The sequence below is a fragment of the Semicossyphus pulcher genome, unplaced genomic scaffold, assembly GCF_022749685.1.
Source record: "Semicossyphus pulcher isolate SPU_LCO1_2020_fin unplaced genomic scaffold, fSemPul1.0.p SCAF_8, whole genome shotgun sequence".
Lineage (NCBI taxonomy): Eukaryota > Metazoa > Chordata > Actinopteri > Labriformes > Labridae > Semicossyphus > Semicossyphus pulcher.
The window spans coordinates 7,562,719-7,578,799 of record NW_027211759.1 but is presented as its reverse complement, the minus strand read 5'-3'; the positions used below and the strand labels follow the sequence as shown (position 1 = coordinate 7,578,799).

General features: G+C 40.0%; 1 protein-coding gene across 1 annotated transcript; it reads left to right on the top strand.

Annotated features, from left to right (window-relative positions):
* The first annotated feature begins 229 nt into the window (after nt 1-229).
* On the top strand, nt 230-9,581 carry snupn (snurportin 1). Its single transcript, XM_069686671.1, has 9 exons — nt 230-288; nt 1,457-1,621; nt 1,889-2,075; nt 2,309-2,413; nt 5,572-5,668; nt 7,531-7,628; nt 7,793-7,870; nt 8,339-8,419; nt 8,588-9,581. The coding sequence occupies exons 2-9, from the start codon at nt 1,464-1,466 to the stop codon at nt 8,906-8,908; spliced, it is 1,125 nt and encodes a 374-aa protein (XP_069542772.1). The 5' UTR covers nt 230-288; nt 1,457-1,463; the 3' UTR covers nt 8,909-9,581.
* The last annotated feature ends 6,500 nt before the right edge of the window (nt 9,582-16,081 follow it).

Genomic DNA, 16,081 nt, shown 5'->3' with positions numbered 1-16,081 from the left:
TTCAAAAAGTCTACAGTTTATATAAATCCATCAATGATAATAACCCAATAATGGAATAGTTTAAAGGGGCAAATCCACGTACTTTTGATATATACTCTATAGTTTGTTGATAATAATTATGCATTTGCAATTATGTATTTGTAGAAAGTGCGAAAGTCCGATCTGCAAAACTCCGGGATAGTTTGCTGTATTTAGTCGGCCAACTAAAAAAGAAAAAAAAACGCCACTGGTGGGAAAGATGACAGCGTGACGTTTCAGCAGCAGCAGCAGCCTCCCTGGATGTCCAAGGTATGTTTTTAGCGAATGTTATTTTCTGGTATCTGGCATCTCTCGTCCAGTTGTAACAATATACCCGATGTTTATGTGAAGCCAGAAGGAAACAAAATAATTTACGTAACGCTCTGGAATGAGTGTCACGAACGGCTTGTAGGCCCACAGCATGCTAGCGAGTTTAGCACGATGCTAGTTGCTACGTTAACTGACTAGCTAGCTAGATGTAGCAGTCCTATCCAAGGGTCCCCGGGCTTTTTAAGTTTTAAGACCCTATAAGATTAGAGATTATCACTTGTTTACATTATTTCTCTCGGCTCGTTATATAACATGTACTAACATTACAGTGTTATTGTGGAAACGTCCTGTCAAAAACAGATAATATTGCATTTTGTCATATTAGTATCAGTATTAGCCACCTGTGTTATTTAAGTAGCATTGAAATTAATTGACCAAGTGAAGTCCTCAGTAATTCTTCTGTGGTGCCTGAAGTCCATTTGCAGGGAGTACAGTCAGGGACAAGTATATACAGAATCTGATGTTGTCAGTAACAGGCAAATTATGTGTTTACATGTATGCAATGGCTGGGTTATGAAGATCTAATGATGGTGTCCAGCTACAGACTGCAACAGGCCAACAGTCATTTATATCGTACATATATAATATATATAATAATTTCTGCTTTTCTCTACAGTATGTTGTTATGTTGTAAATTGAATATATTTTGATGTAAGGCAGAGCAAACACCATTGGCTCTGGAAAATAAAATAAAACATCTATTTTTTAACATGTTATAGACTAAGCTATTTAGAAAAACAATAAGAATGGATTAATTATTTGAAATTGATTTGCTAGTTGCAGCCCAAAACAATACACATACATCGGGATATCTGTGTTAACATTCACCTTAAAGGGTAAAATGATCTTTCAAAGGCAAAGCAGTTTAGGATTATATTCTGTGTACACTGTACTGTTTTTTGGGACAGTTACACCTTTATGTCAGACTCTAAACTTAGAGATTATGAATGACCTGTCCCAATAATAAGGCCACTGTTTGCATTTTCAGGCTCGCACATATTGATTATCCATGAACCAAAAGACCACATTTCAGTACAATATAAGCACCTTCAGAAGTTCCAGGGAAAGAGGCAGAAGCTTACATAACCACTGGTGTATTGATTAACAGAGTCCCCATGGATGACCTGACCAAAGCCCTCTCGACCAGCTTTGCTGTGTCTAAGGAGCCCAACAGTACGGCCGGCCCCCACCCTCGGCTGGCCCAGTACAAGAGCAAGTACAGCGTGCTGGAGCAGAGCGAGCGACGCCGGCGCTTCCTTGACCTGCAGAAAAGGTAAATGTCTGGAAGCATTTTTTCATTTACTTCTTTTTCTCCAGCCACACACATAGGACTACAGTAACAGATGTCGGCTACATCCTAGACATTATAATGCTCAGTCCTAGGAAGCCCTTAAAGATGGCTTCCCCCCAGCTTGACAGAATTGGCCAACCTGATGTTAGTTCAGGTTGTTTAGTTTAGGTCTTGTTTACAGGCATATTACACGTGTTTTTGTATTTAAAATCACATTGCAAGTATTTGAAGAATTTTTTTTTTTTTCAGTAAAAGGTTAAACTACGTCAACCATGCGCGGCGTCTGGCTGATGGGGACTGGACAGGGGCAGACAGCGATGGAGAGGAGGACATGGAGAAACAGGACGAGGGGCAACAAGAGAAAGAAGACAACACGGAGGAAGAAGAGGGGATGGAGATTGAGAGGAGGAAGCTGCCAAAACATTATGCTAACCAGGTCAGTGTCTGATGTGTTATTACCCAGAGAGATTATTCCTGTTCATGTGTGAAGGACAGCACATAACGCAGTTTGTTTTCTGTTGCATTCTAAATTTTGGACAGCAGAGGGCGCATGAGTTTTTAAAATGACAGTCCTACTAGGGTGTTAAAAGCCAACAGATGAACTGAAAACGGTGTAACAAAATAAAATGAAAAGCTGAGTTTGTTCATAAAGTTCTTCTTCCTCCTTAGCTCATGCTGTCAGAGTGGCTGGTGGACGTGCCGTCAGAGCTGGACACTGATTGGCTGATGGTGGTCTGTCCCGTGGGGAAAAGATCTCTCATTGTTGCCTCCAAGGTAAGACTGCAGTACCTGAATTTTAATATTCAGGGAAGAAATTTAAGGCAACACACACAGAGCTGTCAGTCAGATATAATTGAGATTCTGTTCACTGCTTCTGACTGGCGTTTGAAGTAGTTTCCATCTCGATGTGTTATCATGCAGCCCCGATCGAAAAGCCTTATCATATTCAAAATTTGATTTACGTCAGCCAGGATCTTTTTTTTCTAATATGAATGCACAGTCATGATCACATTGAATCAGTATTTTGAGAGGATGATGGTGCTTTATATTGTTAGTATTGCTGATAGTGGGGAAAAGGATGTGAGTTGTGCCTGTGAGTAAGATAAGCCTCCTTGTCTGAGCAGCCCTGCACAAAACTACATGTGTGAGCAAACGGGGAGGAAGAAACCTGTGATGGAGAAAGCAGCTAGCCTGAACAGATTTCAATATATAACACTTTAAAGAGGTCTATTTGTATAAGTAAGGTGCAAAATTAGCACCGTATGAATCCTAAAATGATCAGGATTTTCTTCGAGTTGGTATGTGAAGAAGCAGTTTTATCAAACAACAACTTGCATTTAATTGATTTAGACACTAAATAACACAATGGCTAACACATGGCTTCAAATGTTTACTGCAAAAGGTTTGGCCCAGTTCGCCTGTTTTCAACCTCAGTCCTATTATGCTATTATGGGGAGCTAATGCCATTATGTTGGAAAGAAAATGCAATTTCGCTCTCCAATGGGCTCTGGAAAACCTCCGCCAGACTACGTAAAATGCGTCATCGGGCGGACGCCAGGGAGCTTACTAAACTACACTTCCTCAATCTAGGACTCCTGCCTCCGATGTCATGTCTCGTTCAAAATCGTCAGGTTTGAAATGTAGACAGCTGAAGATTTTTGAGAAGATCCACCGATATATTCTTATTCTATATGTCCTTGACTGGAAAACGGTAGTATTTCACTCCAGCGTCTCTCGCTGGGCCGTTCCTTTCAGAGGGAGGGGCGCAATGCACGCTGGGTGTTGTAGGAATGTAGAATGGGCGAAACCACGAGCTGTTTGTACAACTTTCTCCACAGCTATGGCGGCAAATTCAAATATTATTGCTTCTATCGATTGCAGAGAACACCAGCTTTGACTGACAGCGGCTTTTTACAGGGGGAACTGCTCCTTTTAATATAATTGAAAAAGAAAGACATCCTGAAATCAAGGCGTGCCAGACACACAGGCAACACACATTGTGTAATGACGGTTGTATTGAGTCACATTTTGTCTTGTAATTTGGAAATACTGCAAGTTACTATCATGCTGATGTAAACATGAATCACATCATTGATGGTAATATGGAAACCAAAAGAAACATGACAATCAAGAGGTAAAATTAAGTAAGATGTTTATAACTTACTGTAAAAAAGATTAACTTAGCTTTGGGGGTTTCCAGTTAACTTGCATCACTTGTTTCTCGGTGGTAAAATGTGCAACGCTTATCTGGAATCAGTTTTGTGGTAAACTTCTAATGAAAAGGCTTGAAGAGATTTATCAGGATTAGATGCAGATTACAGATAACTCTGGTACAATATGTCTGTCCTGTCATACTGGCCCTACATTACAGATTTCCTTCCTCAGTACACACAAACCTTTGTAGTGCTAGTGTAACTGACACGTCCAGACCCTGTGATGCAACCATCTGTCGCAGCATAATGACAATCATCTGGTCGCTCATTCAATATTTCAGATCTTGACCTCATTGACGACACATCTGTGAAACACTGCGGCACAGCACTGTTTAAAAACAGCGCAACGGAAGAGTCTTTGAAACACAGAAACAGCAGATGGTTTCTGTTGCTTGAGGAAAACTGAATGTGACGCGTTTCATCTGCTCCAGAGCGTTCGCGATTGTTTGTCAGACGGACCTAATGTGACACTTTTTATCTTTCTATCCGTCCAAAGTTCCTGTGCGGCTCCGTGGCTGTGACGCCACCAGGAGTTAGGAATGTAATGGCTTCTTCATGACCAACAGCACTAACAAGCTGGCATGTGGATATAATTATATTACATTTGTATATTTGTAGTGCATGAAGGGACCTTTGAATATTGCTCCAGTGTTATATTGCTATCCTTTTCATTACATTCTTTTGTTTCATTCTCACTAAATTAGAATAAAAAACTGACTGTCGTCAATCCTCTAAGTATCGTCACATCCATCCATGTGTGTGAATTAATTTACCTTGGCCCTTTCCCAAACCGGGCCCTCCCCACTCTCCGTTTGACGTCACACTTGGTCCGAACTCCCCTCACTCCGGCGGAGACAGGAAATGTGTGTAACCATGGTTTCATGTCATACAAATAACCCAAGCTACGTAAATACCAGTGTGGCAGAGTCCTTAAAATAACTCCACATCATGAGGAATATCGATTTCATCCCGAGCTTCCTTTGTGGCTTTTTATCTGTAAATATGTTTTTAAACTCATGATAATGACCTGCTGAGTTTTTACAGCCGTCCTTGTTAATATAAACACTTAATAAACTTTTCACTTGTATCGTTTCCAGACAAGAAAACGGTTTATTAGATCCTGAATATAACGGAAACGTTAAGACGCTGACGTCAGTATATTAGTACATGTTTTCCTCAATTAAATCAGTTCTCATTTGTACGGGTGAAAACACAGAACTTAATTTTAACACAGCATTGCACCTGGTCAGTAAGTCAGCATCGGTGCAGACTTGCTGGCAGAGGCTTTAACAACCCACACCCACACCACACTCGGAAACGGCAGTCAATGTGGCAGACCGTCCATGCGAGCGCGCACACGGACTGGAAGTGTGTAGGGAGCGGTTTGGGAAAGGCCCCCTTATGTCTGTTCCTGTGTCTAAGGTTTAGAAAAACCTGAGTTGGATTTTTACTGTAACATTTCTCTTGGCAGCTTTTAAAAGCATATGTCACTTTGTCACACGTTGCTATATATAAGTATAAGTACATAAAGGAAAGGGTCAACCACCATGAGAAACACATTTATTCCAAATTCTGATCTTTTCTCTCTTTATTTTGGAGAGTAAACGACATAAAAACATGGCACAAGAAATTATACAGTTTAAAGTGACAGTGCTCTCAAGGGAAGCTGTTGTCTCTTCCCTCTTTTATCATCTCTGCCTTTGCCTGTTTTGTCTGAAGGGTTCAACTGCAGCGTACACTAAAAGCGGCTACTGTGTGAACCGTTTCCCCTCCCTGCTGCCCGGTGGGAACCGACACAACTCAGCCATGGGAAAAGGTAGGTGGGCCTGTTTGTATCTGGAGCGCAGAGGTTTATTATAGTGGACCAGTCTGGCTTTTTGGTGACACAAGAATGTAAACAACCTACAGTAGCTTCTCCTATTGGCTAACATGTAGGCCTACCTGTGAGTTTATGTCTGTGTCAGGTTATATGTTACAACATTTAAACTACCTGTGGGTGAGAGCAAATTCATGCCATGAAGCCAAGTTGTGTTGAAGCCAGTTTTATAGACTACTTCTACCAAAGCTCCTGAATTTTATAAAGTATAATGAATAAAATATAGTGGATTTTGTGTAAATTGATAAAATATGTAGACGGTTTCCATTCAATAAAACGGGGATGGAAGCTAAAAGGGAAACATGGATATCAAGTGTAACATACAGGCCAGCTCATACGCTTCTCTAACAGATGATTGTTACAGATTGTGTCTTTTGTTGACTTGTGAACAAGCTGTTTTTTTGCCTTTGTTGCTGAAATGTCTTGCAGCAGTTTGCGGTGGTGTGTGGGTTTAAGTGTCTTCATCTGGTTTATTGTTGCTCCAAAACACAAGCCAGCCCCTTTAAGGGATTTGCACAACTGACTATCAGAGGTCCTGTGTCCACTAACGGCGTTTTTTGTACTGGCATACAAAACCAATGCAGTTCAGTGCTTTCAGCACTCTGGGTCAGCTGTTTTTTGTCGCTGCACTCACAGTGCCCCCAGTTGAAAATAGTTTAACTTTTGGAACACCACCGCACTCGTCGTTGTCTCTTCTTCCTCACCGACCAGTCAAAACCAATGACTGTATATATAGATGGACGATGTGTCTCCATCTGCTCTCACTGTAGGAAATTGAAGCCAAAAAAAACCCTGTGACGGGCGCTGCCATCTTGCGATGGTGACGTCATTTGGAGCCAGAGCTGCGCATTGATCAGCAGGTGGCCACTTGCTCTAACCAAAACACACACTTAACTTACCGATAAAAACAGCAAGGATCCCACACGTCAGCATATTTAACAGCAGAACAGCTTCTTGAGTTGGTCTGAAGCAAACGTTCACAGATATGTAAACTTCAATGACTGTAGTGATTGTTTTAGTTACGTCTCTTCTCGACGTTCCTCCTCTACTCTGCTAATCAGGAACAGATCGGCTGCAGGAGCCGTATTTGTCAACAGAGCTGTCAATCATCCTTTTACAGCATAAGCTATAAGCATAGCTTAAAATAAATTAAAAACTTGGTCACAAATCAGCATGATAAGAACTAACTATAATGACAGAAACCATGTTTGAGAAAAATGTATTTGACGTGTATTTTGATTTTATAGTTTGACTCATGTCCCATCTGTTAACATGGAGGAGGCGGGCTTTATGACCTATACTGTGGAGCCGTCATGCCGTCCATCTTTAGTACGGTCTATGGTCAAAGCAAGAGGGGCCAGGTATTCCGTTATCAACTTTGTCAACAACAATGGCGGAAGAGAAGCTAATCCTTTCGTTTTTTTGAGGGTACAATTTCCAGGTGTAGAGCTGCTGCTGATGCCAGAGCACGATTTCTTACATTGTTTTAATGTTTTCTTTGTAAAATTACCTTGAATAAAAGCAAATATTAAGCATACAGAGCGATTTAAAACAGACTTAACGATCACTACCGAGGTAAGCAGAAGTGTGCCAGACAACTTTCGTAACCTAGCAACAGCAAGCTCCGGTGAGAAGCGCTAGGAAATTGAGGTCGTTGGCGCTGCCAGCGCAAAAAAACGGCATTAATGGACACACGCCCATATACCACTGTTATTAATATTATATTAAGCGATGTATGAATGATTGTTATGCTAGTGATGCAACATATCTGTAAGTGGCCGTCTGTGTGTGCCTTCATGTAGACTACACGATCCTGGACTGCATTTACAGTGAGGTGGACAGAACGTACTACATCCTGGACGTCATGTGCTGGAGAGGCCACCCGGTCTACGACTGCCCGGTAATGCTTTCTTCTAATCCTCCAGCAATCCAGGAATGCTTGTCTAATTGCTTAAGTAGTAAGGTCTGGGCCACAGATGTGCTTTTTTGCCACGTTGCCCATCTCATTGGCTCAGGACACAGAAAGGAGTTTTTTGTTTACAGTGCTTGTTTTCTCATCAACAGACCGAGTTCCGTTTCTACTGGCTCCAGTCCAAAGTGCAGGAGGCGGACGGCCTATCAGAAATCGCCAAACGCAATCCTGTGAGTAACAGAGCCAGGAATAGAGCCTCTGCACATCATGTCCCAGTTTTCCTTCCCAGTTTTTCCTGTAAAGACTTAGTTCAATCTAAGGCTTTTCTGCATTTGTTTGTTGTGCCTTGCTGCACCTTGTTTCCACATATGGGATAAATAAAGTCCTGAACTTGAACTTGAACGTCCTCAGGGGAAAATGAGACAAAGGACAATTTAAGCCAAAACTCTGCATTAGAGTCTTGTGATGATTAACCACAAATCTTGAGGATTATTGCGCTTTTAGGAAACCGAGTAAACTTTGACTTCAAGTTCCACCTCTTAATCTGCCGTGTTTGTGTACACCCGAGTGGGAGCTAAATTAGGCTTAGCCCTCGTAGAGTAAACTCACCATTTGAAAGCAATTTCTCACATTTGACAAGAAGAAAAATTGTGTTTGGAACTTACAACCTCGTGCTCTGGTTTTGTTTGCTCCAACAGTTCCGGTTTGTGAGCCTCCAAAGCACAGAGTGCACAGCGGAGCCGATTCAGAAAGCGCTGTCGGCCGAGTACAGCTTCAGCGTAAGAAAAGTTTTCTTGTCCTTCAACTGTTTTCTGCAAACACTTTACTGCTGCATTTGCAGGTAGAGTGAGATAAATGTTGCGTGTGATGATGGATTTTTGAGATACCGTGTTATCATTTAATGAAACTGAATGAAAATCAGTTTAATTCTGACTTTCTGGTTGCAGGTGGATGGTCTTCTCTTCTACCATCGACAGACCCACTACACCCCAGGCAGCACCCCTCTGGTGGGCTGGCTTCGCCCCTACATGGTCACAGACATCCTGGGCATAGAGGTTCCCGTAGGACCCCTCACCACCAAACCTGAGTATGCCAGCCACCAGCTGCAGCAGATCCTGGAGCACAAGAAAACCTCCAGTGAAGTCCGCCCGGCCAACAGAAGCGGAGGCTATGAGTTGGAGTATCTATCCACCCCGAGTCAGGACAGCGGGGACACGCTGAACTTCCTAAATCAAAAGCCAATAAGAGAGGCACACATGGAGCTCTAAGTGGGAGGCCTTAACAAGATGCAAATGTCGAACTCAGTGTTTCTGAGTGGTGGCGGCCCACATATGGCTCTTTAGAATGTCTGCTGAATGGTTTTGCAGATCTGGCCAATTGCGAAGCATGGCTAATTCTAATCCGGCACTGCTCAGGACGCCCTCAGAGTGCAGATTAGTAGAGCTATGCTATATGTGTTTTTACGGCTAAAAACTAATTTACATCTGAATTTTACCTGCTGCTGAACCCAGACACAGATTAGTTTCCCTGGCAATAATTGTGCAGTATTCAGCCACTATAATTACAAACTAATATTCTGTTACGAAGTTCCATTTTATAATGCCATCGGTCACACATACATTTACAAAAGAGAACTAGAGGTTCCTTATGTGAGATGTTCTGTAAAGTGCAGCACGATAGATTTTGTGGTCAAGTGTTATTTTGATGCTCTGCACTTTTTGCACTTGCAAACAATATCGCATAAGAAACCTCTTTACATTTGTCAGTTCTTTGTATTACTATGATTGATGCTTGATGAGGTGATGCTGACTTGTCAGACTCGGTGACATGGAAACTTGATGAACAGCTGCAGCATGGACTTTTACAATGTAATGTTAAATTTAAAATTGCTTAGAAAATGTTTTAAAGTGAGTGTTTCTGAATAAATGTTTTTTTCTATCAGCTGTGTTTCTACAGATGTTTAGCTGTTTTATTTTGAAAGGTCGAGTTCAGAATAAGTTGTAACCCCTGGAAGAGGCATTTAATATAGGATTTTTATTTATTATTATTATTATATTATTTATTATGCTAATTTCAAGCTTCATATTTCACTCTGTGATACCTGTGGAGTAGTTAAGCACAATTTAAGGTAAAAAAAATCACAGCCTCAGCATGAAGCGACTCGGTCAGCTCTGTCCCTTTAAGAAACCCCGCCCCTACAAGCCTTCTTTCTACTGATTGGCCAGCTCTCCGAAGCCTGCCAAGGGGCAGAACTCAGTGTTTGAGGCACGTCTCCTACCCTGTGGCAGTGTTACAGAGTTGTTGGAAAAAGAGTAAACTTAACTTGTTCAATTTGAAATAACGTCTGGTGCTCTCGTCCTCTGGAAAGTAAACACTGATGTCTTTCCTTCACAGCTGAACACTTTCTCCAATTTGACAAGCAGAGCCGTTGAGCAGTGGAAAACATTTCCGTGGCAGACTGAGCTGCTTGATGCGCGTGTCCTTGAACTGTGCCAGGGGCAGGAAGTTCTGCTGTCACAGATAGATGCCCAAATCTAGAGTTCCTCCACTTTGTGACATCACAAAGTGAAGTGTCTGGAGAAGTCTGGGGATTACTCCAACATACTTTTACCTACAGATTTGAAACGTCACCCGCGTTTAGTCTGGACATCCAACATTGTAATATTATATATATAGATAGATATATAAATATATCTAGATATATATCTATAGATATAGATATATATCTATATCTAGATATAGATATAGATATAGATATATATATGTCTTCAAATATGAAACATCATAATACCCCCTCTTTAAACTTGAAGAGTAAGGCTTGAACAGGAATTCTCTGAACTTGTATCCTGCTCATTTCTTTGGATCCTGGTTGTTTTTCACAACTTGTTTTTTGGATGCAATTGTAGGCATATCACCATTCACAAATATGTACATTTAAGGGAGTTGATATGTTAATTAAGTCTGTCAATAGTGCCAGTTCAGTGATAAAGCAGAGATCGATGTAGAAAGTTGAATTAAAGTTTTATATAATCCACGATATATCAAAGTTAAGTGGAAGTTCAGTTAAGAAGATACTCTGCCAATTTCAAATCTAACACCTCAGACTTGACTGTACATGCACAGTCAATATTTCTGCAAGTAGCTGATGTTCCAGTATATGGTTATAGACGTGACTCATACTGCTGATAGCAGTGCTCATCAGCAGAATTCATGAGCATCTCTTCCCCTCTGCGCTGAGCTTACTGTGCTATTTGCGTAACTGAAGAGCTGGGCGGAAACTGTCAACAGGAAAAGACGTGAAAGGGTCTGGCTGGGTTGAGAACTTGGTTTGTGCAACGTGTGCCAACACATCCTCTGAGAAAGAACGTCTGAAATCATTGCCTCAGGTTAAGACTTCTTGGCTGTAAAAAGTCATTTATAATATCTTAGGAAGGGAGGCAACCTGATTCCCTTTCTTCCCTTTGTTTCCCTATTATGAGCAGGAACAAAGAGAAAGTTCTTTCTGATTTCAATTAATTTTTAAATTCCTGGGAGCCGTGTCCACCTTTGATTCACTGAGGTCTAGATGTTTTATAATTAGTACACATATTTATAAAGGTAGCTGAGGTACTGGTGGCAACTTTAAAGAAACTGTATTGTAAAGTCTAGTAAAGTGTGGAGGTTCTAAACTGACTGGTGGGCGGAGCTAGAATATAAGCCTCTGTAGGTCATTAGTATGCTCATGAAGAAGCTTTTCAGATGAGAGGTGAAACGTCTTCAAGAACTTCAACCAAATCCAGTTGCCTTTTGGATTAAGTTTAGAACATAGTTTATGTGAGATTTGATGTGAGATTAAGTTTACAATTACCATGACCTGGATGACTGAGAACTTTCACATAATCTCAATGTAATCTCACATTTTTTGTACATACATTTATGGTCCCCAGATGATGCACGTAAATCTTAAAACACTACTATGAGAATGGGGTTAGTGAAATATCTTGGATATTTACGATGGATTATAACCACTTAATGCATCCTTCAGCTTTTATTTAGTCTTATAATGAAATGATTGTATTGACTAGCTTTTGTTTATGAACAAATATCTGCAAAACTGAACTTATTTTGGCCTGTTAGCATGCTATCATTTCTCAACAATAGCATGCTAACAGGCCAAATAAGAAGAAAATGTTCAGCATTATTGTTGACTTTTGAAAGATTAGCTATGCACTCAAAGAGATCCATATACTTCAGATTAAACATTATTATTGCGAACCAACAGCATTAAATGATACTGTCTTCAGGCACACTCGCACCGAGCCAAGGATTTAGTTTAAAATGCCTGTATTGAATCAGGGCATGTTTCGTAATAAGCAGTATCAAAGACATAATCGCTGACTGGTTTTGACCCTCATCGGGTCTTCCTCAGGGCAGAGAGAAAGGTGAGGTTCCCTTATACCGTCATGTGAAGCACCAGCATATGGATAAATAAATACATCATACTTAGTCAAATTTAAAAAAGTAATACCATAACACGAACAATGTGTTAGCATAAATATTCTGTATAAGTAGTCAATAAGAAAAAAACTGGACAAAGAAGAAACAGTCATAACACGTTAAATAAACGTAACATCAATGAATATTGTGAGGCATCACTTCAAATAGAACGTATAAGTCAATAATAAAGAGGGGAGTTGTGTGGACCCAGACATGTCTTGTTTCTCTTGAGGTCAAAGCGATCCAAATATTTCAAATCAAATGAAACATAATTGCTAACCAACAGCATTAAAGGATAATCAGCTTGAGCATGTTAGCAATGTTGATGTTAGCAAAGCAACGCTGTTCCAGGGAAAAAACACTCCGAGTCGCTAATGTGACTGTAGACTTGGTTAATTTCAAATCAATTTAACATCATTCTTGGGCTAAGTTTGTCATGTGTCCATTTTACAGATAAGACACAGCCATGTTACAGGATACACTGCTAACAATGTAGAATTTAAAGCTAGCTAAACAGTGCAGGATATTATGTGCGACTCTGAGAATCGGCGAGTATGAACATTGCACTGGAAACATCAAGAAAAGTGTCCAAAAATCACAGTGAGAAAGTAAACCGCCAGATTAAGCCTTTAAACCAGCCTGCACTGCGGTGAAAAGACATGCTGTGTCTTGTATTTGTGCCACGACTTACTTTTTCTACTCTGGAAAAAATATTGTTTTCTTCTTTTCTTGCTCCTACGATGGTATCGCTTTAGCGCTCACCACCTACACGGAACATTTACAGGTGAAAATAGAACATTTAAAACACTTCTGAGGCAGTTGTTATAACCCATTCTGGGAATTGTGAGTGCTGACTGAAGGGGAGGAAAAGGTGAACAATGCGGCTGAAGGAAACTCCACAATTACCACAATGACAAAATCTGATCATGTGATAACTCCTGGAAAGCATCAAACATCACAGACGTACAATATATAGCAGTAATAGAAGATAACAGCATTTAGCAGCAGGATCTGTACATATTTCGGTATCTTAATGTAGGGAAGGAAAATGAGATATAGGCAATAAAAGTGTTGTTTGTAATAAATCATTTTTAGAAGTCGATGTTTGTTCATCGAGTACAGTCGTACGTCTTCTCTTTCACATTCAGTCACATCTAAACCAAGAGAGAGAGAGAGCGTAGTCGGGGATGTGGTTACTGCAGGAATTCAGAAATTAGTCAGCAGCCCAGGTCACCTTCCAGGAACTGAGCACCTGTCAGTCAACAGTTACACTTCTCAGAGCACTCTTGGTCTCCCACACGTTGCCCACACGCACACACATGCAATGCTGGTTACTTATGGCCTTTCACATCTTTATGAAAACCCTGTCACAAGACTTGTAAAGAGGGAAGGAGGTCTCTGTTTCTCTTGCAAGTGTTGAAACAATGATGTTTAGCCCACATGGTTGACAAATTCTGGTATTCTTTGAAGTAAGTAGCCGATATGTGGGTCCAAACAGTGCTAATGTGCATTAAAAAACTGAATCCTATGAAGAAATTAACACTAGCCACCAATATTTAAATTATTTTCTAGAGAATTAAAATAGTGATTGAATTGTTATTAAAATGGTGCCGATTAGCTTAGCCTAGCAAAAAAGACTGATCACGGGAAAACAGCTAGCATGGCAAGTAGCTAACGCTATCCATCTACAAGTAGAGTAGTGCTAAAGTACTAAAAGTTGAACTCCCATTGATTATCTTGTTTGTTTATCCAGTACTAAAAGTTTAATATGTAAAACTAAAATGTGTCTGTTTTCATTAAAAAGAGACAGAAGGTGTTAGACAGACACAGCCAGACTAGCATTTCCCCCCAGATTCCAGTCTTTGCGCAAGCTAGGCAAAGCTAATTGACTTCTGACTGTTATGAAAACTGCTGAAATTAGAGTTGTTTTTTTCATCTTTTTTCTTGCTCTTGGCAAACAAAAACAAGTACTTCTCATAACGTTAACACACATTACCTTTTACCGTTCTGTTGTATTTTCTGTAAATGTTATTGTTACAAGAAATTCTCCCTCAAAAGACTCTTAAAACAGGTTGTCAACAGCACTAAGTTATGCAGCCCTGGGTCCCCAATGTTAGCTCAGCACAATTGTGATTCATATAAAACACTTAAATGCGTTCTATCTACTTTAAAGTTATTATATAGGGCCTGGTGTGGCTCATAATGAAACAGTCTTCCACAAACTGTACATAAGGCAGTTTAGATAATTAGACGTACCTTCCTCTCTATCATTTAAAAACTGCAAAGGTGGCTTAAACCAGGACTTTCTTTTGTTGGGCTTGATATTAGGTGGGCAGGGTTGATATTTTACAAATTAAATTTTCCCAAATTACATGATGTCAGCAGGTTATTCAGGAAGTCTATTGTCCACTCTCTTTTCCCTTTAGTGTCCAGGCCAGACTTTCTCACGCCTTATTATTTACATTTTGCCTATTGTGGGATTTTTTTTGGTTGTTTTTGTTGTGAATGAATGGCTGGACTGTTTGTGTAGCACAAGATAACTATGCAAAGGTTAACATGGCAATGATAAATCTTCCCAACTCACACACACACACACACACTACCTGTTCTGTGTCAGGTTTCTTTTATGGCCTCATTAAAAACACATCAAGGTATGAAATAAAGGCCATCAATAGTCTAACAGGAAATGCAATCTCCTGAATGATTTGAATGAACCTCCCTGATGAAATATATATCAGCAGAATAATACTCCTATGGAGACCTGTAGTGTGTCTGTGGGTCATATTACAGCAACTTTATCAGACTGTCGGGTATTTTCTGTTTCCTATGAGGTCATGCAATTCCTGTAAAAGTACTGGGTTATGATGTAGCCTGGGGGATGCATGACTTGAGAGTTTCACTAATTAAATTGCTATTCTTGCAACCCACTTTTGCAGAAGGGCCTGCTCCTATTATTAGTTATTTCCTCTCGCTTTATTTCCTTCATTAGCCATGTGCAGACATGGTTTGGAAAGTGCGGTGGTGTTGACAAATCTATTTCTTGTCAAGAGATATGAAAAGGAAATGTAGACTAAACTGGAAGATAATATGTTCTTACTTATCCTACAAATTTGTTAAAGCATGCTTAATCCTGTCTCCCTCATTGAAATGTTATAATCTGTGAATATGCGAATAGGCCTATTTTAGTTTCCAAATTTGAAAAGTTATTCACAACAACAACAAAAAAGTCTCCTGGTTTCAAGTTTCTGCATCACAATTGTGTACAATTGCAACATTTGACCTCGAAATTAGCTGTGATTTCATAAAATCATGCTCTCTTAAAACTAAATAGCTTCACATTTTTGGAAATATGCCTTTTTGCTTTCTGACGTAGGGTTAGATGAGAAGATTAATTGGCTACCAACATTATGTTTTTCTGTTAAAATATGAAGCACAGCAGCAGCAGCAGCAGCCCATTAGCTTAGCTTAGCATAAAGAAATGGGAAACATATTTATCTCTCCAAAGGTAACACAATCATTAGCCAATCTTGGTTATTCTATAAAAACTAGATACCACAATTGGCCCTTCATGTTAATTAATGGCTGAGAGCAGTCACTTCCCGTCGTCAATGCTTGTTAACTGGCAACTGCCCAGAACCATGAAATAATCTGCCAAATAGCTAGCTAACCCTCGACAAGGTGAATTGTTGTTCTAAACTTTGTTATTCTCAAAAAATATATATGTAACACATTATTTAGCTATGTTTAAATATTAATGAGTAAGCTTCAGAAGTTTTGAAGCCAGATTTGTGTGGCTTTTGACTCAGCCAAGCTAGGTGACTTTGTGCTAACTAAGCTAACCACTTCCTGAAGGTGGCTTATTTAACGTCATTGGACAACTAAAATAGAGTTGTATCTAACTTCTTCTTTTAATCTTGAAACAAAAGCAAATATATATTAACTATGTTTTCCAAAATGTTATACTT

Bases quoted from the DNA above. Each gene is read 5' to 3' on its own strand.
- snupn (XM_069686671.1), top strand. From the start codon at position 1,464: ATGGATGACCTGACCAAAGCCCTCTCGACCAGCTTTGCTGTGTCTAAG. The intron at 2,076-2,308 runs GTCAGTGTCTGA...CTTCCTCCTTAG, and splicing joins CAAAACATTATGCTAACCAG to CTCATGCTGTCAGAGTGGCT. The intron at 8,420-8,587 runs GTAAGAAAAGTT...TTCTGGTTGCAG, and splicing joins CGGCCGAGTACAGCTTCAGC to GTGGATGGTCTTCTCTTCTA.